This window comes from Denticeps clupeoides, chromosome 4, assembly GCF_900700375.1.
Source record: "Denticeps clupeoides chromosome 4, fDenClu1.1, whole genome shotgun sequence".
NCBI lineage: Eukaryota > Metazoa > Chordata > Actinopteri > Clupeiformes > Denticipitidae > Denticeps > Denticeps clupeoides.
The window spans coordinates 2019953-2047172 of record NC_041710.1 but is presented as its reverse complement, the minus strand read 5'-3'; the positions used below and the strand labels follow the sequence as shown (position 1 = coordinate 2047172).

Here is a 27220-nt window from a genome sequence, read left to right as displayed (position 1 = left end):
GCATACACCTTTGCGAACAAAACTTGCATAAAGCAAACTGCATTTCAGGTTTTTATGTAAGCAGGGCAGGGTCATTCGTAAGGAATGTCGGACTGAACCAGACGGCTCAGATTCTTTGCATTTCTTTTACTGTAGTTTGGTTTTTATGACTGTTTGTGTGAAAGGACCAGGAAAGGTATTTCACAAAACAAGGCGGATTTATTGAATGACCAATTCGTCTTCAATCACCCAAAATACACCCATGTTACACCTCTTCTCACCTCTCTCCACTGGCTCCCGGTAGCTGCTCGCATTGAGTTCAAATCCTTGATGCTGCCTACAGGGCTGTAAATGGAACTGCGCCCTCCTACATCAACACAATACTACCTAACTACACTCCTGCACGCGCTCTCAGAGTAGCAAACGAAAGGAGACTAAAAATTCCTTCTTCACGGGGTCTCCGATTCCAATCATCTCTGTTCTCCGTTGTTGTTCCTGGCTGGTGGAACAACCTGCCCTCCTCCACACGACTAGCCGAGACTACCGCCACTTTTAAGAAGCAGGTGAAAACCCTCCTATTCAAAAAGTATTACAGACAAATCTAACACTTACACACGCACATGCGTACACATTGCACAAACAATACAAAAATGTATAAATACATTTACCATTTTTTCTTCATATAGCACCTAACAATCTCTGAGCATGCTCTTCACTGACAAGTTAGTTTGTAAACTCAATATTCTATAGAAATCGAATGAGAATTGCTGGTGTCTTCCTCTTGTAAGTCGCTTTGGATAAAAGCGTCTGCTAAATAAAGTAAAGTCAATAAAACAGCAAACACACTATAGTGTCTTGAAAGACCCACCTTAGTGCATTTCTAGAAATGTAAACAGATTACACATGAATTAGAGATTTAAATGCCTTTTTTAAAAAAGCAGCGTGGGGAGCAGCGTGGGGAGCGGCGTGTGGCACCTTGCCGGCCTCGAACCGGCAACCCGTTTCCTTACCTGCCAGGCCGCCACTGCCTACTGGTGTATTCAGTATATCCAGGAGTCACAGACAGATCAGTGTGAAGTGCTGTTTGAGTCGAACAGTTCTGTTAAACAGAATGAGACGTTCGTACTGCATACATATTATAAGTGGAGATAATGTTATATCATGGAGATGAAGAACAGGTCATATAAAGTGAGAATTAGAGCGCGGCGCGGCTCTTGGCCTGTTTTGTTGACGTCATCGCGTTTAAGCCTCCGTGACCTCTTGTCATGTTGCGGTCATCGCAAAGCTGCTGTCGGTAAATGTTGCCTGACCCAGGATCAGTCGTCCCACCCGAATCCTGCCCCGTCTGGCTGGGTCGGAGACAGCACAGCTGGTCTGGGATCAGGAGGCCCACGGCGAACGGTGGTGTCCCAGAGTGCACTGCGCAGCGCAGTGACGACAGCAACGGCAACAAAAACACAGCAGCAGCAGCAAGCAGCGGTTGCGGCGGGACGGGCTGCTCGCCGTGGCCGCGTATTAACGGTACCGGGGACCGCGGGACCGCGGGACCGCGACGTCAGCGATGAGCTCACGGCCTCCTTGCTGCTTTTCTGCCTCGAACCAAGTTTCGGGCGTCGCGGAGCGGCTCTGACGCGTTAGCAGCGTGGCTAACGCTAGCGTCCCCGGCCGAAGCGGAGAATGACGGTGAACGCGGCCGGGTAAGGGTTGTTGACGGCGGTTCGCCACCTCGGCCGTTTTAGTTACACACGTCGGCCTGCGAATTTACTGTGTGTGTGGGTGAATATAATTATATTTAATCTATACGTGGGTGTGTACATGGGCCGAAAACAAAGGGGTGACATTTACGTCGGGGTCTCTGCTGGGGCTACAGGCCCTTCGGACGGCGCTTTATTAGCCCGTTAGCATAGCTCCCCGCATGCATGACTCAGCCCGAACGCCGCGTTTCTGACACCGGGACCAGTAGAATGTGACTCCCCGGGACCCGAGGTGTGAAGGGTGTGCTCTTTGTCGCCGTGTTCGCAGGCCTACTGAGCGCTCGTAGCCGCCGTTCATGCTCCACGTGGCGGACGTCGGTCCTTGTGCTGGCTGGACCGGACTGGCAGCAGGTCGAGGTACGTTTTCCGGACCAGTTCTCCGCGCCTCCGCTCGTCGCGTCTGCTTCTAACGCCCCCCGCTGTCCCTGTGTGTGTTCCAGCGCGCCGCGGAGCGACTCGATGATCCAGGAAGGGAAGAGGACCGAGTCTGGGAGAATTCAAAATGAAGTTGTATGTGTTTCAGGTCAACAATGGAAGCACGCTTACGTTTGACACCGAGCTGGCGGTCCAGACGTAAGCATTCTTTTTAAACTACCATCGTGTCCCTGAGCAAGACACTTTACTTGGCAGACACTTTTATCCAAAGCGACTTACAAGAGGAAGACACCAGCAATTCTCATTCGGTTTCTGTAGATGTAGAGTTTTACGAAACTATGTGCCCTGATAAGACCGAACTTGTCAGGAATGGAACGTGCTGGGGAAGTTTAGTGCTAGACGAATTATAATTTTTATATACTTTTTGAACAAGTAGGTATTCAACTGCTTAAAGGTGGTAGTAGTCTCGGCAAGTCAAACGGAGCAGGGCAAGTTGTCCCACCAGCCAGGGACAAGAAAGGAGAATACTTAACCCTGAGTGTCTCCAGGGGGGGGGGCTGTCCCTGTAACTACTGATTGTAAGTCGCTCTGGACAAGGGCGTCTGGTAAATGCTGCTGTAAATGTGCGGTAGCCTTTATTTACAACCACAGGCCCCCGTTTTGGTGTGTGATGACCGTGTCACCCTCAGCTTGTGGACCAGTGTTAAAGGGGAAGTTCGGTCATGTAAACACGGGTCCGACCAATGAAACAAGCGGCGTGTGGTGGCAGAGGCCGTTTCTGCTGTGGCGTGGAGCTCACAGATAAGATGAGACGATAGTCTTAATGTCGGTTGTATCGCTTTATCGTTTCAGAGTGTTGGATCTCAAACATGCCATCCAGGCCAAATACAAGATTGCAACGCAACACCAGGTGCTGGTGGTCAACGGCGGGGAGTGCATGGCCGCCGAGAGGCGCGTCTGCAGCTACAGCGCGGGCACGGTGAGGAAATCGAGGACGTCGAGTGGCCGAGAGGAGAGCGGTTTTCCCAGATCCCAGAACCGGCTGCTTTTCCCTCGGGCCCTGTTCACTGTGCAAATATAGCACTTTTGGTCCTGCAGCTCAGATCTCGTCACAATAAAAGTACAATTCTTGGAATAAATGTTAGTCAGGCTGGTGCCACCACCGTGACAGTGTCTGGAGACAGTTGGCCTGTTTCTCCGCCGCACCTTGAGGCGTCAAGGTGTCAACGCGCGACCGATCTTAACGTGTTCTTGTCGTCTGTCTCTCCCAACAGGACACCAACCCCATCTTTCTGTTCAACAAGGAGATGATCCTGAGTGACCGTCCCCCCACCATCCCCAAGACCACCTTCTCCATCGAGAATGAGATGGAGTTGAAGGTGGAGGAGTCCCTTATGATGCCAGCAGTCTTTCACACCGTTGCCTCCCGAACTCAACTCGCCGTGGTAACTCTCCTTTTTTACAAATTCTGGATCTCATGTTCATGACGTTTGATTATTACTTCTCTAATTAGTCCAGAGTTTGCGGCGCTTCTCATGTTGTTCATAGTCTTGTAGTTCTGTGAATTTGTTCATAATTCACAACAGAGATTATGTGATTTATCCTTCTAGACCGTTAATCATTTTGATTTTATTGATTTTTCTTCCTTCCCCTGCTCATGTAAAATGAAGGAAATGTTTGAAGTTGCCAAGAAGCTTTGCTCCTTCTGCGAACGGCTCGTTCATGATGAACATCTCCAGCACCAAGGCTGGGCGGCCATCATGGCCAACCTGGACGATTGCACGCTGTCCTACCAGAAGCTCCTCTGGAAGTTTGATACGGCCTACACCAACTATCAGCAAGACTTTGAGGAAATCAAACTAAAACTTACCAAGTGAGTGTCCGCTCTCTAGTGCTGCTACAGATTAATTTTTTGGGTAGATTGGTGCGTAGCGATGCTGCCACCCCGCTGGCCTGGCACGACGACAGTCGCTCTGTCCAATCAGGTTCCTTTTGGAGAAGTTGAAGCCCGCCTCATGCATGTACGTGAAAATATGCGGCGGTTCACTTGACTCCAGGTCCATTGATGCGCTGTATCAAGCACGATACTACAGTAAGCTTGATGTAAAATGCGTCAAATCGAACACATTCATGTTGCTTTCACAGCGGTGGCAAATGTGTCAAGGTGACCGTAGCACAAATAGCCTGTCGAAGAGTTTAAACAGGCCCCTGCCACCTCTGCAAGGACGTCTTGAAGTAAAAATACAAGATTGAATGGACAACTATAACATACATATTGCCTAGTATGGACTGTGATTTACTGTAACATTTATAAAAGCAATACACACAAATACAGAATAAAATCGTTGATTTACACACCTGTAAATCAGCCTAGTGGGTAAATCGCTTGCCTTTTAACCAGAAGACCCTGGTTCATATCACACTTACTACCATTGAGTCCCTGAGCAAGACACTTGAGTGTCCCCAGGGGGGGGGACTGTCCCTGTAACTACTGCTTGTAAGTCGCTCTGGATAAGGGCGTCTGACGAATGCTCTAAATGTAAATGTTCTCTCTGCAAAATGTCTGAACTATCGAAGATACAGTGGTCTCTCCTCAAATTTGGCTGTACCCTTTGACCTGCCATGGTTTTATAGCATGGTCCACAATTGTGGCCCTTATCTCATCAGAAACGGCCCTGTGTGTGGTTTTCTCTCCTCACACCACGCCCCCGTAATCTTCTTGGTCTGGGCTGCTGGCCCCCGTTCATTTTCTGGCTGCGCTTCCACGCCGCGTTATGCTGCCGGTCCAGGAGCAGTTTTAGGGGCCTTTTTACGGGACAGCTCAGTGAGTTCTAATACCTGCCCCACCTCACCATAGTTTTAATAAGCAAACAAATTATTATTATTTTTTTTTTTTGTAGAAACCTGTAAAATACACTTGACGGCCAATTATATCTTATTTTAGCTGCAACAACTTGCACAATGAAAAAGACTTCTCTGGAGTGTAAGGCTACGCACAGGAGGGCTACACAATGCATTTTGATCATCATGACATAAGCAACCGCTGATGCAGGATATAGCTGGGAATTGCACACATGCATCTGCATGACTGAACTAAAGCAAAATTTTAGTCAAATTTGAACATTTTTAGAATCGAAGAAGCAGTTTTGAGAGCTGCAATTCTGTTGTGAGAAATCCAGCTCCGTTTACTGTATAAATATGTAAAGTACGGTTGCCTCGGACCTTCAACTTGACTCTCGTTTCTCCAGGCTGGGCACCGCCGTCTCGGTAATGGCCAAAATTCCGCTGCTGGAGTGCCTGACCCGACACAGCTACCGCGAGAGCCTGGAGAAGTCCGGCTCGCCCGTGCAGAGGCCCGAGGAGGAGGCGGAGCGGCCCGGCACCCCTGGCCCGGAACTCCCGCCGTCTTTCTCTGCAGCGGAGGAAGCCTTCGCCCAGCCCTCTGGCGCCCTCGAAGACGGGAAGATGAGCGACAGTGGCGACCTGACTGCGGCGCTGCAGGAAATGGACGTGCCCGGGAAGGGCGGGGCAAGCGGGCCGCTGTTCAACGTCACTCTGCTGGACTGGATTAACGTTCAGGACCGGCCCAATGACGTGGAATCTGTGGTGCGCAAATGCTTCGACTCCATTAACAGGGTACGGAACGGTTTGTTTTAATGCAGTTATTAGTGAAACGTGTCCTCTGTATTTAACCCATCACCCTTGGTGAGCAGTGGGCAGCCATGACAGGCGCCCGGGGAGCAGCGTGTGGGGACGGGACCTCGTGGCCAACCTTCCGGTTACGGGGCCGCTTGCCGCCGAACACCGCTACACATGCACGTGGAATTTTTGGGATTCTAACCAATATTTGTTCCTCTAGAGTTTCTAAAATAGTTTACATTGTGCTTTTAATGCAAAATTGATATTAATTGGCTGTCGAGCCCTTCTAATTTCTTTTTGGTTCCCACTTTTTCATTACCATGAAGTTTCCTGGGCTTCTACTTTATTCTACTTTCAAGGTGTGAAGTTGGTTCAGAGGTAGTACGGCGCTAGATGTTTTGATTACGCTGGCCCACCGCAGAAATATCCGCTCCCGGCGAAAGTGACGGTCACCTGCCGTGAGCGCGAGAGCGGGCGGATCCTGTGAAGTCATTAAAATTTTACTAGTAACCCTTAAATCCAGAGTTTAAAAGGTCTTTAAAGTACTGCGGCCGCAGTAAATCAAACGAAACCTTCAGTCTGTCCGTAATCTGCCCGTTGCTGCGCACTTCCGGGTTTACCAAGTCAGTCACAGTCTGCGGTTAAATGTATATATCGCAATACAAATTCTACGCCATGTTGCACAGCCGTAGGCAACGTTTGGGTCTGTCTGTTGGCCTTTTTTGTCTCCTGACACGGCCACGTATTGACGGAATATCAAATATCACAATGTAGATGTGTGTTCTCACTTTTTTTTTTTTTTTTCTACAAAATTAAAAGCTATTTTCCATAATTTGACCACCTATTCCAATACATTTGGAAGAAAAAACGGTTTTACTACCACCGGTTAACCCCGTAAAATAGAAGAGATGCTATGAAAAGACGTTTTCCGGATCACATGACGTGACTCTTGCTATATGGAATGGCGGCGCTGCATGATATGAGCTGCTCTATCATGCTTTATCAGTTCAGATGAATGCGGCTCTTTCTGTCCCAGATCTACAGGGCCATTGCTTATCTTTTACAAACACTCATGTTGCTGCACGCGCATGCCTTATCGCCCCCCAGAGAGGGGCATTCGTGGTTTTTCGGGATTTGGCGTCGTGTACATAAAATACACGTGCTGTTAAAACTCTGTGTCCGACATGTACGACTGTGTTTCTGTTCTCTGGCTCTTCAGTTTTTTTTTTTTTTTTTTTTTTTTTTTTTAAATATATATATTTTTTAAACTCTCCGATGACCTTTGTAGGACCCGGTGGGGAAAATAAATAAATTTTCTGTGCTGCAGCTGGATCCACGGGTCATTCAGCCTTTCTTGGGGGACTGCAGAGATACGATTGCCAAACTGGATAATCAGAACATGAAGGCGATAAAAGGCCTGGAGGACCGACTCTACGCCCTCGACCAAATGATTGCGAGCTGTAAGAAGTTAGTCAACGAACAGAAGGAACTTGCTCAGGTGAACACACATTTGCCGGGTCTTTATTGTCGCTCATACAGAGTGTCCTTAAGGTTGTGGTTGTTCCAAGACTCATTGTTGTTGTCTCTGGCAGGGATTTCTGGCCAATCAGAAGAGAGCGGAGAACTTGAAAGACACTTCTGTGCTGCCGGACTTGTGTCTCAGTCATGCAAACCAGCTGATGATCATGCTGACCAATCACAGGAAGCTGCTGGACATCAAACAGAAGTGCACCACCGCTAAGCAGGAGCTCGCCAACAACCTGCAAGTCCGACTCAAGTAAGGCCTCAGAGAGCGAGACTTGGGCAGGGATGCCAAGCTGATCTCTGGGAACTGACGTTAATGACGTTTTACATTTTCTGCAGAGAAAGAGGCCACGCCCTTACCAAGCACACTTTACAATCACTAGTTACCGGGACACTGCGGCCCTCAGGGTTAAGCGTCTTGCTCAGGAACACGATGGTAGTAGGGGAACTTAGTTTGAACCTGGGTCTTTGTACCTTTCTGGTGTAAAACCCACCAGGCTACTATGAACCGGTGCATCTAACATACGTGTTTTAAGATGTCTAGGTCCTGATCTGCATAAATATTTTAACGACTCTGAACCCAACTTTTTAAAAACTAAATATGTAATGTATTTCCTAAAAACTGCTGCGGCCACCTGCAGTTTTGGAAAATAAACAACAATTTAAGTGTATTTTATTTATTTATTTATTTATTTTTATAGCTCAAATCGAAGATTAATCTGATGTGGAAACTGGGTCTTCTTTTGTGGAAACTGGGTCCAAATGGTTAAAGTTTGGAGATGACCAGAGGTTGAACAGGTATCTGCGTTTCCGTTGTAGGGTGGTAATAGCCTAGCGGGTAACACACTTGCCTGTGAACCGGAAGACCCAGGTTCAAACCCCACTTACTACCATCGTGTCCCCGAGCAAGACACTTAACCCTGAGTGTCCCCAGGGGGGGGACTGTCCCTGTAACTACTGACTGTAAGTCGCTCTGGATAAGGACGTCTGGTAAATGCCGAAAATGTTGTCTATAAAAATGGAGTAATCCTTCTAATGTTGTAGGGAAGGAATCAACAAGCGCGAGAGAGATTGGAAATGTGATAATCAAGTTAATGCATTATTATCACCTTAATAAATTTTAATTTTTACTTTGTCAGAGGAGTCTCCCGCATATTGATGCTTGCATTCACACATCCTGTCTTCATTTTACAAATTCCGGCTTGTGCACCAGATTTGAGTTTATGTAATCGAGCAGAAAGGAGCGACCCGAACGGAACTTTATCATTTTTTTGGTTTTGTTTTGCCCCAGATGGTGCTGCTACGTGATGCTGCATGCAGACCAGGACGGGGAGAAGCTCCAGGCCCTCCTGCGTCTGCTGACGGAGCTGCTTGAGAGGGTGCGTGTGGTGGAAGCTCTGAGCACCGTCCCACAGATGTACTGCCTAGCCGTGGTGGAGGTGGTCAGGAGGAGGATGTTTATAGGACACTACCGAGAGGTACGCCGCCGCTTTTAACCCATGAACCTTCACTGGTCTCATGGTTCCATTCAATTAGCGATGGATCGTGATGCGTGCTTCACAATAAACGCTGCGTGTAATGTTTTCATGTCTTAAAAACACGTTCAGCATTCAGAGGGAGAACTCCTGTCCGGAGTTCTACCTTTTAACTAGAACACCACCAAGCAACGTCATTATGAAATAATCAATTATGTTGATTATGAGATTTGTGTCCAGACGTATGGACAATTATGTTATGGCCATAGTTGCTCCTGCCCTGGTTCCAGTATCGTGAAGTAATTGGTTTGTAGCTCTTACAAACTGTAGTTGTATCTGCTCCACTGCGGGTGCTTGTGTGTACGAGTGGACGTTAAGAAGAGCTGCTCCTGTTTGCAGTGGGCGAATGCGCTGGTGAAGGACGGAAAACGGCTCTACGAGGCTGAAAAGGCTAAAAGGGAAACGTTTGGGAAGCTCTTCAGTGAGTAGCGCCGCTTCAGTCCGTAAATCGGGGCTCGCGTGCTCGGCCGCGCCGTGAATGTTTCCTGCTGTCTTCTTCTCCCCAGGGAAGTCTTTCCTCAGGAACCGTTTGTTTCGAGGACTCGATTCCTGGCCTCCCACATCATTTTGCGTGAGTGTTCAGTAAACCCGACTCTTTTGACGCAAGAGCAGCTTTTAAATGTGGATCCCAGTAACCATCTGTCTCCCCTCTCTGATAGACACGAAAGCCTCGCAAGTTTGACTACGAGCTTCCAGACATCTCGTTTGGTGACCTGCAGTATCTCAAGTCCTGTTGTCCACCTGAAGTCCAGCCTTTCCTCAGGTAGGCAGATTAATCCAGGCACTGAGCAAAGCACCGTCCCCACGCATGACGCCTGTCATGGCTGCCCACCGATTGGTTAAAAGCAGAGGGGACACCGTGTGCCGTGTATCACAACCAATTCACACTCACTTCACTTCATTCACACGGCACCCCTGTTTGTCAAAGGAGGGTACGCATACCCTGCGGCAATGTTGGGAGGACCGCAACCTTTCTTGTCCGAGGAGATAAAAAATAAGTCAATCTTTTTCACTAGGCCGTGGTCCTCCTCTTCACACGTACGCAAGATTCAGCACGTGTCCTTCATTCAAAGTCAAATTTACAACTTTTATTCGTCACATACACAGTCACACATGGTATGAAATGCTTTTTGCGACCGCTACAGACCACAGTATTGCAAATGATGCAAGTATACAATGAACCAATATGCAAATATTGCAAACTTAACCAAATATTACACTTTTATGTATTTAACATAAAATATGTGTAACAGTTGCGATGAAGGTGTGCAAATGAGTGAAAGACAATGTATAAGATTAAAAAAAAAAATGTAGCAGAGATTTTGTGCAAAGAGTCCAGAGTGATTGAAAGTGTAAGTTCTATTTGTAGAATTCAGAACTCACACATGCACATAAGGGGGTTCAGAAAGTATTGCAGCCATTTGCTAAAACCATTTAAGCACCCCATATTGACAGACAGAATTGTTTACATTTTGGCAGATTTATTAAGAAAGAAAAACCTGAAATATCACATGGTCCTAAATATTCAGACTCTTTGCTGTGACACTCATATATTCAACTTAGGTGCTGTCCATTTCTTCTGATCATCCACGAGATGATCGGGGGGAGTTTTGCAGGGCGACTGGTTGCAATCGAGGGAAAGATTAATTAAGAAAATTAAATGATTTTAGCAAATGGCTGCAAAATAACAATGAAAAGTTAATTGGGTACTGTGTGTGTGTCTTGTAAATAAATTAGAGCTGTTATCGGTGTAAAAAGCCACACATGAAGACCATGTGGTGTTGGAGAAGAGAATAGAGTGTGAAGACAAAACTCTTTCTCCCTCCACACAGAGCACTGTATTTAACCACTCCAATTTGATGTTACCTGGCAGAAAGAGGCATGGCACAACAGAGGTTAAAAATGAACAGTTTCTAATTTATTAACACCGGTAAATAATTATTGTAGTTACATGTGAATATTGAATGTAAAAAGGTACCAAGGTTATAGAGAAAGTAAACATGAGAAGAAAGAGTAAAGAGGGAGAAGAGAAAGAGAAGGGAAGATAAAAGTCCCAGAAGCCTTCCGGCTTCTGAGGGAAAAACCCCCCTGAGCAAGATAGCTCAGAGGTCCCTTTTCCACATGTGTGCAGACATTTATACCCCTGGCCTACAGGAAGTTGTCACTGGCCTACAGGAAGTTGTCACTGGCCTACAGGAAGTTGTCACTGGCCTACAGGAAGTTGTCACTGACCAATCAGAACCTGTTGTTTCTGATGTCACGCCCCCGGTGCCTCCCATTTGGTGAAGACAAAGAGGGTGGGCGGTCCTGACGGCTGATACTTCGCACGTTGACGTCGGACAAAAGACATGTAAAAACCGGGGTGTCGAATCTTCACCCACAACCGTCGACACAGGAATGTTACACTTCCCCCTGCAGACAACTGTTATGCAAGACAAAGAAGGCTCCCGCGATGTCCATTCTTACAGACGGCCGGTTGATCCCCTGGGGCACTCGAGTATTCAGGGTCCATGGGGATCACAATTGGGTCATGATTGTGTATCTGCTTGCTTCCTGGTCAGTCGGGAATTCAAATGTAGCCGATAGTTGTGGTTCTGTGTCCTTTGTGATCCTCAGGCGTCTGAGGTCACCCTTGTAGGGAAACCTGTCTTCTTGGCATAGATCAAACACAGCAGCATACATAGAATATTCAACTTGATCCAGGGCTTTTCACACTTGGTTGGGTTCTTTGTCTGGAGTGTGATGAGGTTTGCATACAGATTGTGCATGTAGAAAAACAGTGTTCATCGTACATTAAAACCAAACCAGGAAAACAAATGACAACAATGATCAGATACTGTAATGCAAAAACATGTAAATATAGTGGGAGGCTTAAAATGATATCAGGGAATTCATAACTCTGCGAATTTGCATCGGCTTATCAAGTCTAATCAACAACAGTGGCTGGGAAAATAAATACAAATAAATAAATAAAAAAGTCCCGCTTGTTGCCATGTGATTGGAGAATTACACCTTTATTAGGGAATTCATAACTCTGCGAATTTGCACCGGCTAACGAAGTTCAATCAACAACAGTGGCCGGAAAAATAAACACAAATAAATAAAAAAGTCCCGCTTGTTGCCATGTGATTGGAGAATTACACCTTTATTAGGGAATTCATAACTCTGCGAATTTGCATCGGCTTAACGAAGTTCAATCAACAACAGTGGCCGGAAAAATAAACACAAATAAAATCCCGCTTGTTGCCATGTGATTAGAGAATTACACCTTTATCACTAAAAGCTATTATTTGAGATTATGGCATTGTTGAGGTGTTCAGAGAGAGAAACAGTTTCACATAAATTTAAATTCTGATCCTAAACATGTTGATCATACTGAACATGAATTTAAAATAAAAACAATTAAGTTTAACAGTGCAATTTCCAATCCCTGATCAGTTATTATCAAATTGTTCACCGTGGGACATGGTTTATGATGTTCAATGTGATACCAGTAATCTAAAATGTCACAAATCCTGGTTATTACTGGTTACAGTTTGGTTTGTGGGTTCATCTATTGTGCCAGCCATATCTACATGCCACATTGTAAGTGATACAGTAATTAGTCTATGTTCATTTTATACCTTGTCGGAGTGGATCTGGATTTAGAAATGCCTCGGTTTCTACGGTCCCGGGCTTTTAGGATATGTAGATCCTTTTTATTTAAATTAAATCACATAGATTCTATTCCTCCCTATGCAGTAAAATTCAGATAAAAGAGACTTACGGTCACAGATCCACATCCGAGCAAAGGTATCACGTCGGGATCACCATTTGTAAAAAGCCACACATGAAGACCATGTGGTGTTGGAGAAGAGAATAGAGTGTGAAGACAAAACTCTTTCTCCCTCCACACAGAGCACTGTATTTAACCACTCCAATTTGATGTTACCTGGCAGAAAGAGGCATGGCACAACAGAGGTTAAAAATGAACAGTTTCTAATTTATTAACACCGGTAAATAATTATTGTAGTTACATGTGAATATTGAATGTAAAAAGGTACCAAGGTTATAGAGAAAGTAAACATGAGAAGAAAGAGTAAAGAGGGAGAAGAGAAAGAGAAGGGAAGATAAAAGTCCCAGAAGCCTTCCGGCTTCTGAGGGAAAAACCCCCCTGAGCAAGATAGCTCAGAGGTCCCTTTTCCACATGTGTGCAGACATTTATACCCCTGGCCTACAGGAAGTTGTCACTGGCCTACAGGAAGTTGTCACTGGCCTACAGGAAGTTGTCACTGACCAATCAGAACCTGTTGTTTCTGATGTCACGCCCCCGGTGCCTCCCATTTGGTGAAGACAAAGAGGGTGGGCGGTCCTGACGGCTGATACTTCGCACGTTGACGTCGGACAAAAGACATGTAAAAACCGGGGTGTCGAATCTTCACCCACAACCGTCGACACAGGAATGTTACACTTCCCCCTGCAGACAACTGTTATGCAAGACAAAGAAGGCTCCCGCGATGTCCATTCTTACATCGGCACTGAAATGTTATCCCTGGCCAAGCGGAATCCAACCAGACCCGACAAATACCCTGAATTGCAAGCCAAATTAATATTTTATTAAAAATGAACAAATTTACAACATTACAAGCAGCGACTCATACGCAAAGGATTCATACTATAGACTGGATATTTCTGTTTCTTCAAATTCTTCCAGACAGTTCCTTCGATAGCTCAGTTGATCGTGCGGTGGACAGTAGATATACTGCTGGTGATCTTTAGATCTTTTGGAGACGTTTTTGACAAGCCCAGGTCTGGCAGACCCCGCAAGACAACTGCTCGAGAGGACCGTTTGTTTGCTCGGAAATCCAAGGCCAGCCCATTTTCCACTGCAGCAGAGCTCCACGAGACCTGGTCACCCGAAGTCCCTTTGTCAACCAGAACAGTTTTGTCTGATGCTGTCTCGAAATGGCCTCCATGGTTGAATCAGTGCTTAGAAGCCAGCACTAAACAAAAGACAATTGAGAAACCGTGTGGCATTTGCCAAGGCCCACAGCTTGCTGAAAGGATGGATGCTGGGTCAGTGGCAGAAGGTGGATTGTTCAGATGAATCCTCTGTTGAATTACACCACAGTCGCTGCAAATATTGCAGGAGACCTACTGGAACCCGCATGGATCTGAGATTCACCCAGAAAACAGTGAAGTTTGGTGGTGGAAAAATCGTGGTCTGGGGTTATATCCAGTATGGGGGTGTGTGAAAGATCTGCAGGGTGGAAGGCAACATCAATAGTCTGAAATACCAAGAAATCTTAGCTACCTTTTATATTCCCAACCATAAAAGAGGCCAAATTCTACAGCAGGATGGTGCTCCATCACATACTTCCATCTCCACATCAAAGTTCAAGGCGAAGAAGATCAAGGTGCTCCAGGATTGGCCAGCCCAGTGACCAGACATGAACATCATTGAGCATGTGTGGGGTAGGATGAAAGAGGAAGCATGGAAGACAAAACCAAAGAATATTGACTCTGGGAGGCATGCAAGACTGCTTTCTTTGCTATTCCTGATGACTTCATCGATAAATTGTATGAATCCTTGCCAAACCACATGGATGCAGTCATACAAGACATTAAATTTGGATTTCACAGCACCACTACTTAATTTGCTGACATTATTGTATTTGTAGTAAATTTGTTCAATTTCTGTATAGGCGACAAAACCTGTCTTGACTAAATTTGATCTTTGTCTTATCTAACACCAATAGATTAATTAAAAGTCAGGTTAACAGGTGTTTCTACAAAATAGATAAGCAACAAGACTTTTGTCAGGGACTGTACACTTCCAGATACCTGATAACATACTGACCATTTTGCTGACCATGGGGGGTCCATGGGGGGGTCTGTGTGAAACGCTATTTCAATACACTATACTGTGTAGAATGTTGTACTGACAAACCAATCAGGCTGCCCACTGCAATGCCTGTTGAAAATTGCTGTAGTCTGCAGACCAATTCTTTGAACCGGCAGATGCAAAACCGGAAAAACCGAAAACCAGTGCTAATTGGTATCAAAGTAGATACTTATTTTAAATCTCAATTAATATCTGAGTACCATGAAAGTCCTCAGGGTAGTAGTGTGTGGGGACTGTACATTGATCACGGGGACCTCAGTGGTACCATGACTTCCTCGCCCACTAGGCCGCCACTGCATTTATAACATTTACCAGACGCCCTTATCCAGAGCGACTTACAATCAGTAGTTACAGGGACAGTCCCCCCCTGGAGCAAGTTGGGGTTAAGTGTCTTGCCCAGGGACACAATGGTAGTAATTGGGGTTTGAACCTGGGTCTTCTGGTTCATAGGCGGGTGTGTTACCTACTAGGCTACTAGCACCCCTATGTGAATAAGCTTGATGTGTTTTTGGGAGGGTTTTTCAGAGTTCCCTCTCATGCTTCGCCCTCAGGGTTCCTGCACTGTGTGACTTTGAGCCTTTAAATCGGCACGTCGAGATGCTTCACCAACTGGTTCAGGCTGCACAGAGTGTGGATGACATGTCTCAAACCATCACCAACCTGCTAAGTGAACAAAGGGTATTGAATTATTATTATTATTATTATTTTTGATTTTTTTGCATTTTACGTTCTGATGTTTTAATCTGTTTGATCAATGATTTCATGTCTCTGCTAAATAAAGTTATTCTGCTTTTCCTGCACTAGGCCTCAAGCAGCCAGAGTACACACAAGTCCACAGCATTAACGCCGCGATCCGAAAGCACAGTAGGGACCATCTCTACCTCCTCAAAAACGCTGTCTTCTTTGAGCCTCCAGGGCCCTTCGTGCCAGCCTCTGTCCATGCCTGCCCCGCTTGAGGACCTGTCCCCTGACAGCATAGACGCCCACACTTTTGACTTTGAAACGATTGGCCACCCCAACATGGACCCTGTTTTACAGCAGGGCTCCTTGGACCTGGACTCACTGGCAGAAAGCCCCGAGTCGGACTTCATGTCGGCGGTGAACGAGTTTGTGATCGAGGATAGCCTGGCGTCCCCGAACCCCATCAGTGACCCCACTAGCCCTGAGATGATGGGCGAGTCTCTCTACTCCTCCGTTATCGCAGCAATCGACAACAAGCGCATCCAGGACACCACCACACTGGAGCAGGAGAAGACGCTGGAGCAGGAGAAGACGCTGAAGCGGCGCGTTGACCGGTACCGCGCCGTGGCCGAGGAGTCCCAGAAGAACCTCCGCCGCGCCAGGGACGACCTCTACCACTTCCGTGGACTGGTCCTGAGGGAGCAGAGAGACTTTGGCTTCGCCCTCAAGACCACCACCATCGAAGTGCGGAACGTACTCAACAGCATCCGCTACTGCCGTGAGGAGGAGCTCCAGGAGAGCCACCAAAACGAGCTTCAGAACTTGAAACGAGACCACGAGCAGCAGATGATCCTGCTCACTAGTGAGCTGGAGTCCGACCGTAAGATCGTTCATGACGTTCAAAGGGCCATGCTGGAGCTGGAGGGGCTGGTGGAGCGCAAGGAGAAGGATCTCGCCCAGCTGGAGAACGAGCGGGAGCGAGCCGTGGGTGAACTCCAGAGTCGCCACGGTCAGGAGGTCCAGGACCTCCAGCGCAGAATCTCTGAGCTGGGTGAAGAGCTCCAAGCCACCACACGTTCTCGGGACTCGCTGGCCGGCCAGCTGGAGAACCTGCACTACGAGATCGAGCGGGCTCACCAGAAGGTCAGGCAAGAGATGGAGGAGGCCGAGAAGTGTCACCTCCGGGAGCTGGAGTTGCGACTGGGACAGCAGCATGCCTCAGAGATGGACACCATCCAGCAGGAGCAGCAGAGAGCTCTTGACCTGCTGACCCAGGAGAACCTGGTCAAGCTGAAAGAGCAGATTGATCTCCATAATCAGGAGTTGGGGGAGCGAGGAGCACGCCTCAACGACCTGGAGGAACGCGTCTCTGAGCTGTCTGAAGTGCGCTGTAAGCTTGAGGTGGAGATGGCCCTCAAAGAGGCGGAGATTGAGGACGTGCGGCTGCAGTGCCAGGAGGCCAAATGCCAGCAGGTGGAGCTTGTGAAGGCTCAAGTGGCGTCTCAGACCGAGGCCCTGCAGAAGGACGTGGACTGCCTGAACCTCCAGCTGCAGCGGAAGAACGAGGAGTATGAGGTGGGCCTGGCCGAGCTGCGGACCCTGCTGAGGATGGAGAAGGACCACTGTATCTCCGAGCTGGTGGAGCGGCACGAGGAGGAGAGAACCGCCCTGCAGCGGAGGACGCAGGACATGGACCGAGCCTGCGCCGAGCGGCTGCAGGCCCTGCAGCGCAGCGAGCACGAGCACGAGGAGCGGCGGAGAACTTTCGAGGAGCGCGAGCAGCACTTGAGGACTGTTATCAGCGACTTGCAGGCGGAGAACGCGCTCCTGTCTGAAAAACGTGCACAGAAGGAGGAGGCCGATGCCTTAAGAGACTTTGAACTCCAAAAAGAGGAAATTGAGAAAAGACTGTTAGAAAAAATTCGACTACTTGAAAATCAGCTCCAAGAGAGACAATCTACTGACAGGTTGGTGTCACAAGAGCCTCTTGGCTGCTGCACGGGGTTCCTGGTACATAACACGCTTCTGGGAGCAAACTCCCTATCATACAGCACATATGCTGTATTCTGTCCAAAACCTGCTTTTAGCATTGGAACTTTTACTTTACTTAGCAGACGGTCTTATCCGAAGCGACTTACAAAGAGAAGACACCAGCAGTTCTCATTCGGTTTCTATAGGTTTTGAGTTTACAAACTAAGAGCCCTGATAAGGCCCAACTTGTCAGGAATAGAACATGTTAGGGAGTTGTTAAGTGCTAGACAATTTTTATTTTTCATTTTTTGTAAGTGTGTTTTAGGGTTAGACTCGTTTGAAATTTTTTTTTTTTTTTTTTTTTTTTTAACATGGGTTTTCAAATGTTTCTTAACTTTTAAAGTCTGGAGCACTACGCATGTTCAGTCAAAAAATACTGTCATAGACTTAACACGCGTCTTAAATGTGCAATGTGCTGAGGAAAATTAGGGGAAAAGAACAGACTAACAGAAATAAGAATCTGTTGTTATCTATAAGCCTACACGTTAGTGACGTGGCCACACAACCCTAAAGGCTGAGAGTTTGAATCCCGGCCAGAAAATCGCCTGGTTCAGACGTCTTTTTTTTTTTTTTTTTTCCCCTCTCTTCTCATTTTGGACTAATGTGAAGCCATTTTCAACGCAAAAAATAGGTGTGGTTTTTGGAACCCCACGGTAAGACTATAAAGTCGTGATGTAGATCACTGGACACTCAGAGACTGATAGAGCTTTTCCTCCATTCCCGCTTTGTGTGTGTCTGTGTGCTTCAAAGCAGCAAACCGAACACTCGCCAGCTTTGATCCTATTGGTTGTTAGAGGCGTGTGAACCTTCACTGGTCTGTAGATTTGATTACGATTATCAGTGCCTCGATATCGATGCACCACGATGCATCCTGCAAATTTTCTACATGGTCACATGATGTCTCCAAATACATGAGGTCTCGTACGCCTGATCGATTTGTTACAAAATGTTTGTATTGTTCTCTTCCAAGATGGCTACCTGTAACCACTAGTAACATTTTAAAATGTCTAATTTCACTGCAGTGACAGAAGGTAAAGAACTGAACCGAAATTATTGTTCTTCTGTAATACAAATTAATAATGAATAAGTACATTTCAGTTTTTCAATGTTTTATCAACTAACAAGTCACAGCATAGAAATTAGACGTTTTCTGTATGAAAAGGTTACAGGCAAGTGAACAATACAAAGATTACAGAGTACAAGGCCTCTATGGTCAAGATTAAATCATATTTGAAAACAATTTGATGTAATTATAGACCTGATTTATAGAGCCATCGTTTATATTAATCTGTAATACCTTTCTATTAACATTATTATTAATTCAGGTCAAAATTGAACAGTTGCATGTCAAAACGTTTATTCAAATATAAACAGTGAACAGCAATACTGAGTGTTAAAATCAGTATTGTGGCATCTTAGTTTAAAACCCGTATTCTTTACGGCAAAATTTTTTAATGCTGAGTTTAAAAGCTGAATTAAAGTAAACATCTGATTTCACATGAGCCTGATGGGATTGTTTAGACTGTACAGGTTGAGAACTGTACACTGTGTGTGTGTTCAGTCCGCGCTCCCCTGACTCCACGGACGTCTGAACCAGGCGTTTTTGACATTGACGTGACGTGATTGACATTGTGAAACAGCACAGCACATGGTGACACGGTGAGACGTGTCCTCAGTATTTAAATCACCCTTGGTGTGCAGCGGGGAACAAATCTAAAGTTACAATACCATTATAAAGGCTTCAGCGATGTATGAACTCGTGACCTCTGGTGCACGAGGCCAGTGCTCATGCCTCTGAGCTATGAAGGAATAGTTTTGGTTTTAAACATCTTAATTATGCATCAGTTTCCAAAGCCTTTTCACCTAATTAAAGCCTCCAGTTCATGAATCAATACGTCGGCGTCTTCGTCGGAATCGTTGCGCATGTCCAAGGCTTTTCTGGCCAATGCGCTGGCCTCAAAATGCAGTCCTGTCTCGTCGTAACACTTGGCGATGTACAGTTTTATTCTCATGGAGGAGCCGCCGCTGAGCTTATCTGCCTCGAGGAAGTTGTCCAGTGCCTCGTGTATTGAGGACGAACCCTGATAAGAAACGTACGAGTTGGCCGTGTCCGTTAGCTCCCTTCGCGTGGCCATGTTGTAGCACCAACGCCCCAGCAGGTATGAGCAGACCGGATCCTTGCCACCCAGCGCGAAGAATCTGTCCAGATGCTTTTTTAGTACGTAGTTGGCATCAATTTTCTTGAACGTGTCGCTATGTTGAATGTTGAGGCTGCTGAGGATCGCGTATTGCTTGTGACATTGAGCACTTAGTTCATGTTTGAACAGCGCAGACTTCGCCTGGTTTTATAACTCGTCGGCATATTTCTCCTTCTTTTTGGGGTCCTCTGTGATGTCGTGCAGGTCTTTGTAGGCCCGAGCCAACCTCCACGCGTGCTCGGGGTTTTTACGATAAAATATCTTGTAGGCGTCGAGTAGGTAGAATGCCTATATCTTTGCTCTCTAGCCACCTTGGTGCAAAAGGTCAACCTCACAGAGTAGCGCTTTTAGCTTTTCATCTTCATCCTGGTCCTTATTTCCATCGCCCGGCTGCTTTGCACCTGGAACTTCTGCAGTGTTGCTGCCTGTACCAAGTTGTGCTGGCATAATCAGGGGCTCTTTCTCTTATTGTCTACACATCTTCTTGTACGCGTAATAACAAGCCAATCCGGTAACGGCTGTGGCACCAATACCCATCAGCCCCTTGTACCCGATTTTGTCCATAATAGTAGCCTTCATGTCATTCAAAAGCTCTATTGTCTTTTGCTGAAACATCTTTAAAGTATTGCTCAAAAATGTTTTAATTCTTTTAAATAACCTCTCCACTTTGGTAAGCAACAAAGAAAATTCTTTAGTAGTGTTATTCAATACTAACATAATAAGAATCAAATATTCTTGACTGTCGACTGCACTTTAATTTGAAATCTCTCCACTTCAGAACTAAGCCCATTTAATCAACCGTTCTGTTAAACATGTATGGGGGGGGGATTATGAAACTTTGGTTAACCTATTTGTACTTTTATTTTAATAAATAAAAAAAAAAGTGATGTGCCCTCTGCTATAGCCCATCTGAGTACAAAGGTACAAAATAGTACAAAGAAAATACAAATAAACAGTTCCCGTATTCCTAATAATCCGACTTAAACAGTTCCGTATCCAATTTCCGTCAGATTCTGAATTTCAAACACCGTTTCAACGCAGTCATCCCTCATTCTGTCGCGTGAGCGAATGATGCAAAATAATCTCTCGCACGTGTGCGCTTGTTTTGCTTGCTCTATTTTTCGGGATATTGTATTTAATTTGCGGGCTTCTGGGAACTTCCAGGAGACTTGGGAGTAATGTTAAAAAAAAATTTCCCCCCGTAATCATCAAGATCGTATAAATGCCCAACCCTATAACACAGGCTACAAATAGGTTAGTAATCGTAAAAATACGACACCTTGTAGACGCTCCGGGTCCGCATGGAGAAGTGCAGTTCACGTGAGGATGCGCGTCTTTTTTACGCGTCTATACCTTGATTTTGCTCCAATGCTGCGGAGTGTAAAATAAAAAAACTTTTAAAATGGCCTTCAGTTAAAACAGTCCGTGTAAAACCGTACCTGTGCTGCATAGTACTCTACAAAGCGAATGTGAAACGATAGTTGATGGGCTTTGGTGACCTAGTTCTTTAATAAAAAAAAGAAGCCTTGAGAATTTTTTTTTTTTCGAATCAAATCCTTTGAGTTTTCTCGCGTAAACGTTTCTATGAAACTAGAAAATCACCGAGCAATGTCGTTCTGCACTGCATCCGTGCAGAATAGTCTACGTCGATGCAAGAGATATATTTCGACACCCATACTAAGCGCTTATACTGAGTAAGGGGCAGGGACTCCACCGGATCAGATCGGTTAGTCCACCAAATTCTTTATTTTTTTTTTTTTATTTCTCAAACTGTTCCTGAAGAGGGAAATCCCGGCGCCATGAAGAAGCGGTGGAGTGCTATCAGTCCACGTGGGCGTCTGAAAATCGAATTCGAACCTCCTCCTCCTCCTCCTGCAATATTGAATGTACTGTGCCGGTTTTATTAATGGAAGAATACCTTCCTCATTCTCTCCTCCCTCCGCCTCTCATTTTGGTGTCTGTCTAACATGACTTGATTTTTGAATCGTTCGTTTTCACGCTAAGGCTTTGTGGTTTTGAATGAGGATCTGCGGGAGATACCAGAGTTTGGTTTATTGTGTATTTACCAGGATTCTCTTGGGGGAAACATCTCACCGCACCAATGATTTATGTACCACCATGTTTCAGAGCTGCAGGCCTGGCCGGCGCGGAGCGGCCGTTGGAAGGTGACACCCCCACCCAGCCTGCACGGTCTCTGGATGATGCCCTGCAACAGAGGCTCCAGGAGGAAGGAACCTCTCTCCTGGCCAAGCTGGAACTCCTGGAGAAGCAGAAGAACGAGGAGATCCAGAACATGAAGACGGCGCTGATCGCTGAGCAACAGGTTTACCTTCATTAATTCTACCTGTGAACCAGTCAACTTGCATGATAATAAGAATGATGATTTATATATACTATTGCTGTGGTGGTACGATCTTTCCCTTTTAGACAAACTTCAACACAGTTCTGACGCGGGAGAAGATGAAGAAGGAGCAGATCATTAATGATCTGACTGAGAAGCTGCGGAAGGTCACGCAGCAGCAGGAGAATGATAAAGGTGTGTGATTTGTGAGGAGTAATATCTTCATCTACTCGATTGAATCTCAATTTGTCTGCATTTTTTTTATATACAGCTCTAATTGCCACTTTGTCAGAAGACCGTGCCTCGATGCTGCAGGAGAAGAAGCAGCTGGAGGAGGAGCTTAACCGCCTAAGGAGCACCGCCCTCGTCTCCTCTACATACTTCACAAATCCCATTGCTATGGAGGCTGCTGGAGCCACCGGTGACGCGCCCGTTGTCCCTGACCCTGACAGACTGGCGGCCGGCATCCGTGATGACGAGAGAGTGGACTCTGCCGTGGAAGCCAGCATGATGGCACTGCAGTAAGTGCTCCTGCAGATGAGCCCGCCCACAGCTCCTCCCAGGGCTTTTTCTCAGCCAATCACACGTCACTCTGAAGCTCTGAGCCAATTATAAACAGTTTTAAATGATCTTAAGAGAAATTTTGCCCTTCCTTCCATCGTACACACACACACACACACACACACACACACACTGCCAGACGTTGCAAGAGAGCTGAGGCGACTCTACGCCGGGTTCCACATTATTATACAATCATGCTGCTGAAGTTTTGGGGAAATGTCTCAGGTTTTTTTTTTTTTTTTTTTCTCATATTGCTTGAAAATGCTTCTTCACTACATTTTACTTTAATTGGACTCACCTGGCAAAATCATTTCAGTCATAAAGAGCCACACAATACCATCCAGGGGTTTAATCGTAAAACACAAAAATATGACATTTTCCACACAGTTTTTGTCACAATTTGCACAATAATTTGGAAAGTGGTGTAGATTAATGAGTGCTCCATGATCCATGGCTCTTACTTCAGGCCACTGATTTATTTTTATTTTTTTCCCTCTCAGTGACAATACACTACTGTTATCAGAGGAGAAGCAGCGGATCCTCATCCTGGAACGGGTGAGCATCCTCTCCAAGTCAGGCCTCTCTGTTTGGCCACGAACACGTTATGTGTAATAATCGTCGATGGTGACTACTTTTGTAAAAGTGTCTTTCCTCTTCATTTTACAGACTTTGCATATGAAGGAGGAAGAAAATAAACGGCTGAGTCAGAGACTGGTAAACGTTTTCTCCCTTTTCCTTACAGAACGAGCTGCAGACAAATCACGTTCGAAATCGCTTCTTTTCATATAAACTTGGACAGAGGCGAGCAGGTAGACAGAGTGCATGTGTAGCGGCGGAGTAGAGCCTTAATCAGGCCATGAAAATGAGACCGGATCCCAACAAGTGTCAGCGGGTTTCTGCCAACACTACTGCACCAACAGGCCTCCTGTGTGTTACGAGTCTTTTATACATTTTTACATTATTTGTCGCGGTCAACATTTTGTTACCACACCTCAGACTTTGCTTTTGTTGCCAGTGCAACCAGAACGTTATCGGCATCGGCTAGTCATCTTTTAGGAATTCAACTCTGAAAAAGCGTGATGCATCTATTAAACACATTACATGCAGGATTATGGCCAAAATGATAATCACGATTTTATCAGTTTTGTAATGATGATTATTCATTATTTTCGGTAAAACACATTTTTATTGCGCTTTCTATTTTAATCAAACAGTAAGTGAACAAGGCTTTCAGTTCAAAATGAAACCTCAACTAAAAATAACCCAAATAATTACATAAAATGTACAAAGGGCTGACAACAATAAATAGAATTGCAGAAAAAAATGCAGAAAAGGCACATACTACAAGGAACAGAAACGGCAGCCAACATTTTTCTTTATTTTTAAAACTTTATTTTTCATATTTAATATGAAATAATATTACAGAACTTTGCTCAGTGGCACCTTGGTGGTTCGGGATTAGAACCGGCAACCTTCGGATTACGGGGTTGACCGCTAGGCCACTGCTGCCCTGTGACATTCTGGTCTCATGATTCGATTCGATGCATCCTACAAATTTTCTGCATGGTCACATGATGTCTCCAAATACATGAAATACAGAAAAATGTTTGCATTGTTTTTTTCCAAGATGGCTGCCTGTAACCACTAGTAACTCTTCAAAATGTCTAATTTCACTGCAGTGACAGAAGGTAAAGAACTGAACCGACATTATTGTTCTTCTGTAATACAAATGAATAACGAATAAGTACATTTCAGTTGGTGTAATTAAATGATGGTTTTATAAATCAGGTCTATATTTTAATGTCTAATACCTGAGTGGGGAAAAAAAATCAACCCTGGCGTTATTCTGACATCTTAGTTCAAAACAGTGTTTACAGAATGTCTCCGGGAAACTCGTTGTCAGGACTCCGAGGAACAGAAAATCGCTGTGAATAGCTTTCCTCTGCTGTGTTTCTTTTTATTATTCTTCTTTTTTTTTTTCGTCTTATTTGCTAAACCTCCTCTCAGAAGAACATTATCCCCAAAGACCCCCGAGGTGAAAACCTGCAAATTCGCTCCGTGGCAGCGCGAAGCAAACACAGACTTCTCAACGGCGGTTAATTAGAACGCGGCACTCGTGTAATTCAATTAGGTCTCCCTGCGGACTGCTGGCACAGCCCTTATTCACCTCCTTAACGGTCACGGCAGCGGCACCCCTGAACCCCCGAACCCGAGGCGGTCAGATCAAGTTAATGCCAGGGAGCGATGTTACAATCCGACTGAGAATCCGTAGGAAGTGGCTGCAGTCGGGAATATGGATATATTCCGGACACGAGGGGGGCTTCAAATGAAGAATATGAGGTGTTTAAATTAACGACCGCTTTAGTAAAACGATGAAGGATCGGCCCTGTGTGTGGCCGCGAGTCGCTGCCTGCTGCCACTAGATGGCAGAAGAGACAAAGTTGTCTGATGCCCCGGAGCGGCATGGCGGCTCCGTGATGTTTTGTGACCACCTTTTTTTTTTTTTTATTATAATTGTTTTGAGGCCGGTCTCTTTATGTTGCAGATGTCACAGAGCATGTCTTCAGTGTCCTCGAGGCACTCTGAGAAAATCGCCATCCGAGAGTGAGTCCCAAAGCGCTCGTTCGCCACTGAAATATTGTTTTTTGTTTGTTTTTTTTTTTTTGTTTTGCCGGCCACCCTGAGACCACCCCCTCTGTCCGTCAGTTTTCAGGTTGGGGACCTGGTACTAATAATCCTGGACGAGAGGCACGACAACTACGTCCTGTTCACGGTGGGGCCCACTCTGTACTTCCTCCACTCGGAGTCGCTCGCGGCGCTGGACCTTAAACCAGGTTGGTTACCCTACCAGGTGACCGTAACTACATTACAAAACACCGTTACGCCTCATTTCTAGACTCGCGGAGCAACTTTTAAACTCCAGCGCGGTAGAAACTCCGACCTCGTGTTTATCCAGGGTGCTTTGTGTATCCCACGCTGCTTTGCTAGCAGCTCTTTTGAACACCTCCTGTAGATTGGCTGTGTCACAACATGATGCAACGCACGGTAATATGTCTGTTAGGCGCTGTGGGCTGATTGATGGTCTACATGTAAGGAAAATGGAGTGGATTTGAATTTATGATTTGTATTGTTCCAGCATCAGGGGCATCGCGTAGACCTTGGGTTCTCGGGAAGGTCATGGAGAAGGAATATTGTCAAGCCAAAAAGGTAAAATGAAGAGCATTGTTGTTTTTAATGTCATTGTTCTAACATTCCATTGTGGTTTAATGTTTAGCTCAAATAATAATTTACTTTGTGCTTACTGCAGCAAAATGATATTGAGCCTGTTAAGTGTATAAAGTTTTTTTTTTTATTGTTTCTCATTATAATAATTGTAATTTTGCTTGATGGCATTGGTTTTTATTGTAGACAGTTATTAACCTTTTTGTCCCTTTTTTGTAAATTATGTAATTGTTCAACAGCCATTGTCTTAAATTGTGAACACGGTTCTCATAATCACATTTCCTTTGTGCTCCTCCCAGGCTCAAAATCGGTTTAAAGTTCCTCTGGGCACCAAATTCTACCGAGTGAAAGCCGTTCCATGGAACAAGAAAGTATAATATCACAGATTTAAAAAGCGGAGATGTTTATATTGCTTATGTTTTAATGAATCTTACATCATTAATTCTGTTCTCATCGTATAAAATAAGAGGAGGGTAGAAATCTTCATCATCATCATCACGCCCATGTTTTTGGCTTTGAGTTGCAAAACCCTTTTTTTTTTTTTTTTTTTTTTTTTTTTTCTCCCCCAGAATCCTTTTTTTTTTTTTTTTTTTTTTTTTTTTTTGTTATTCATCCAGAGGATTTAAAAATTGTGGACCAAATACTATTTCTTTATTAGGGAATGTCCTACACGCGTTGGCGGAAGAGCCAGCACACCTTGTCTGTATAATGAACTAAAAGTATTTGGATGTTCTATATATTAGTTGACATCATTATTCGCATTGGTCCATATTTGTGGAAAAATACTGTATCATAATCTGCCTAACTACTTTGTAAGGTTCTGAAAGTATACATTTATTATAAATGTCAATGGAGGAATGTTCATGGCATGCATGTAGATGTTCTATTTTATTTAATTTTACTTAACCAGGTCTGTCTTGTAGTTGAAGATGTAAGTTATATGCTGTTTGTTACTCACAGTGCCGGGTGGCCCTCCGTTCGTAATGAAATGTACATTTTTGACCGACTGCGGTGAGCAGCACTCACCACCATCCTTTAAAAAAAAAAAAAAATGCACTTTTGAAGAAACACAAAACAAACCAACAAAATAAAAATGGAAAAAACAAAAAAAACCGAGCTGCTGGACAAGTAAAGCAGCGCGTCCAACTCCCCGTCATGGTAGAGCGGAATATTCCGCGATCGCGGCTGTGTGTCTGTGTCCTCATCAGAACGGTTACGCCATTTGTACATTACTCATGCAATCGCCCGGGTTCAAGCGACTGTATTGTAACAGAGACAATAAAGGTGGGGGTCCCCAACACGCCCTGGCAGAGCGGGCTGTGCAGAGTGTGGTGCTTCGCTCCTCTCACACGGCTAAATAAATACCATCAACTCCGAGGTCTTGCTCCACTCCTTTTTATCCTTCTCTCTCTCTCTCTATATATATATATATGTTTTAATACGGAATTATTAGACATTTCTGTTCATTGCGCGAACCATCTTGCCTAATTCTGACA

The 27220-nt window shown here is 45.3% G+C and overlaps 1 protein-coding gene across 1 annotated transcript; it reads left to right on the top strand.

Moving 5' to 3' along the window:
• Positions 1–1420: 1420 nt before the first annotated feature.
• On the top strand, positions 1421–26270 carry LOC114787673 (RB1-inducible coiled-coil protein 1-like). Its single transcript, XM_028975435.1, has 24 exons — positions 1421–1676; positions 2002–2090; positions 2174–2306; positions 2961–3087; positions 3383–3553; positions 3779–3981; positions 5357–5744; positions 7075–7245; positions 7340–7524; positions 8563–8749; positions 9146–9227; positions 9313–9377; positions 9466–9569; positions 15242–15368; positions 15495–17338; positions 21728–21923; positions 22028–22136; positions 22213–22462; positions 23003–23057; positions 23169–23216; positions 25048–25106; positions 25209–25336; positions 25639–25709; positions 26024–26270. The coding sequence occupies exons 3-24, from the start codon at positions 2236–2238 to the stop codon at positions 26099–26101; spliced, it is 4719 nt and encodes a 1572-aa protein (XP_028831268.1). The 5' UTR covers positions 1421–1676; positions 2002–2090; positions 2174–2235; the 3' UTR covers positions 26102–26270.
• The last annotated feature ends 950 nt before the right edge of the window (positions 26271–27220 follow it).

What these genes read in the sequence shown, in the direction of transcription:
- LOC114787673 (XM_028975435.1), top strand. Translation starts at nt 2,236, where the DNA reads ATGAAGTTGTATGTGTTTCAGGTCAACAATGGAAGCACGCTTACGTTT. An exon ending in ACCTGCTAAGTGAACAAAGG is followed by an intron (nt 15,369 to 15,494) that starts GTATTGAATTAT and finishes TTCCTGCACTAG; the next exon opens with GCCTCAAGCAGCCAGAGTAC. An exon ending in GGATCCTCATCCTGGAACGG is followed by an intron (nt 23,058 to 23,168) that starts GTGAGCATCCTC and finishes TTCATTTTACAG; the next exon opens with ACTTTGCATATGAAGGAGGA.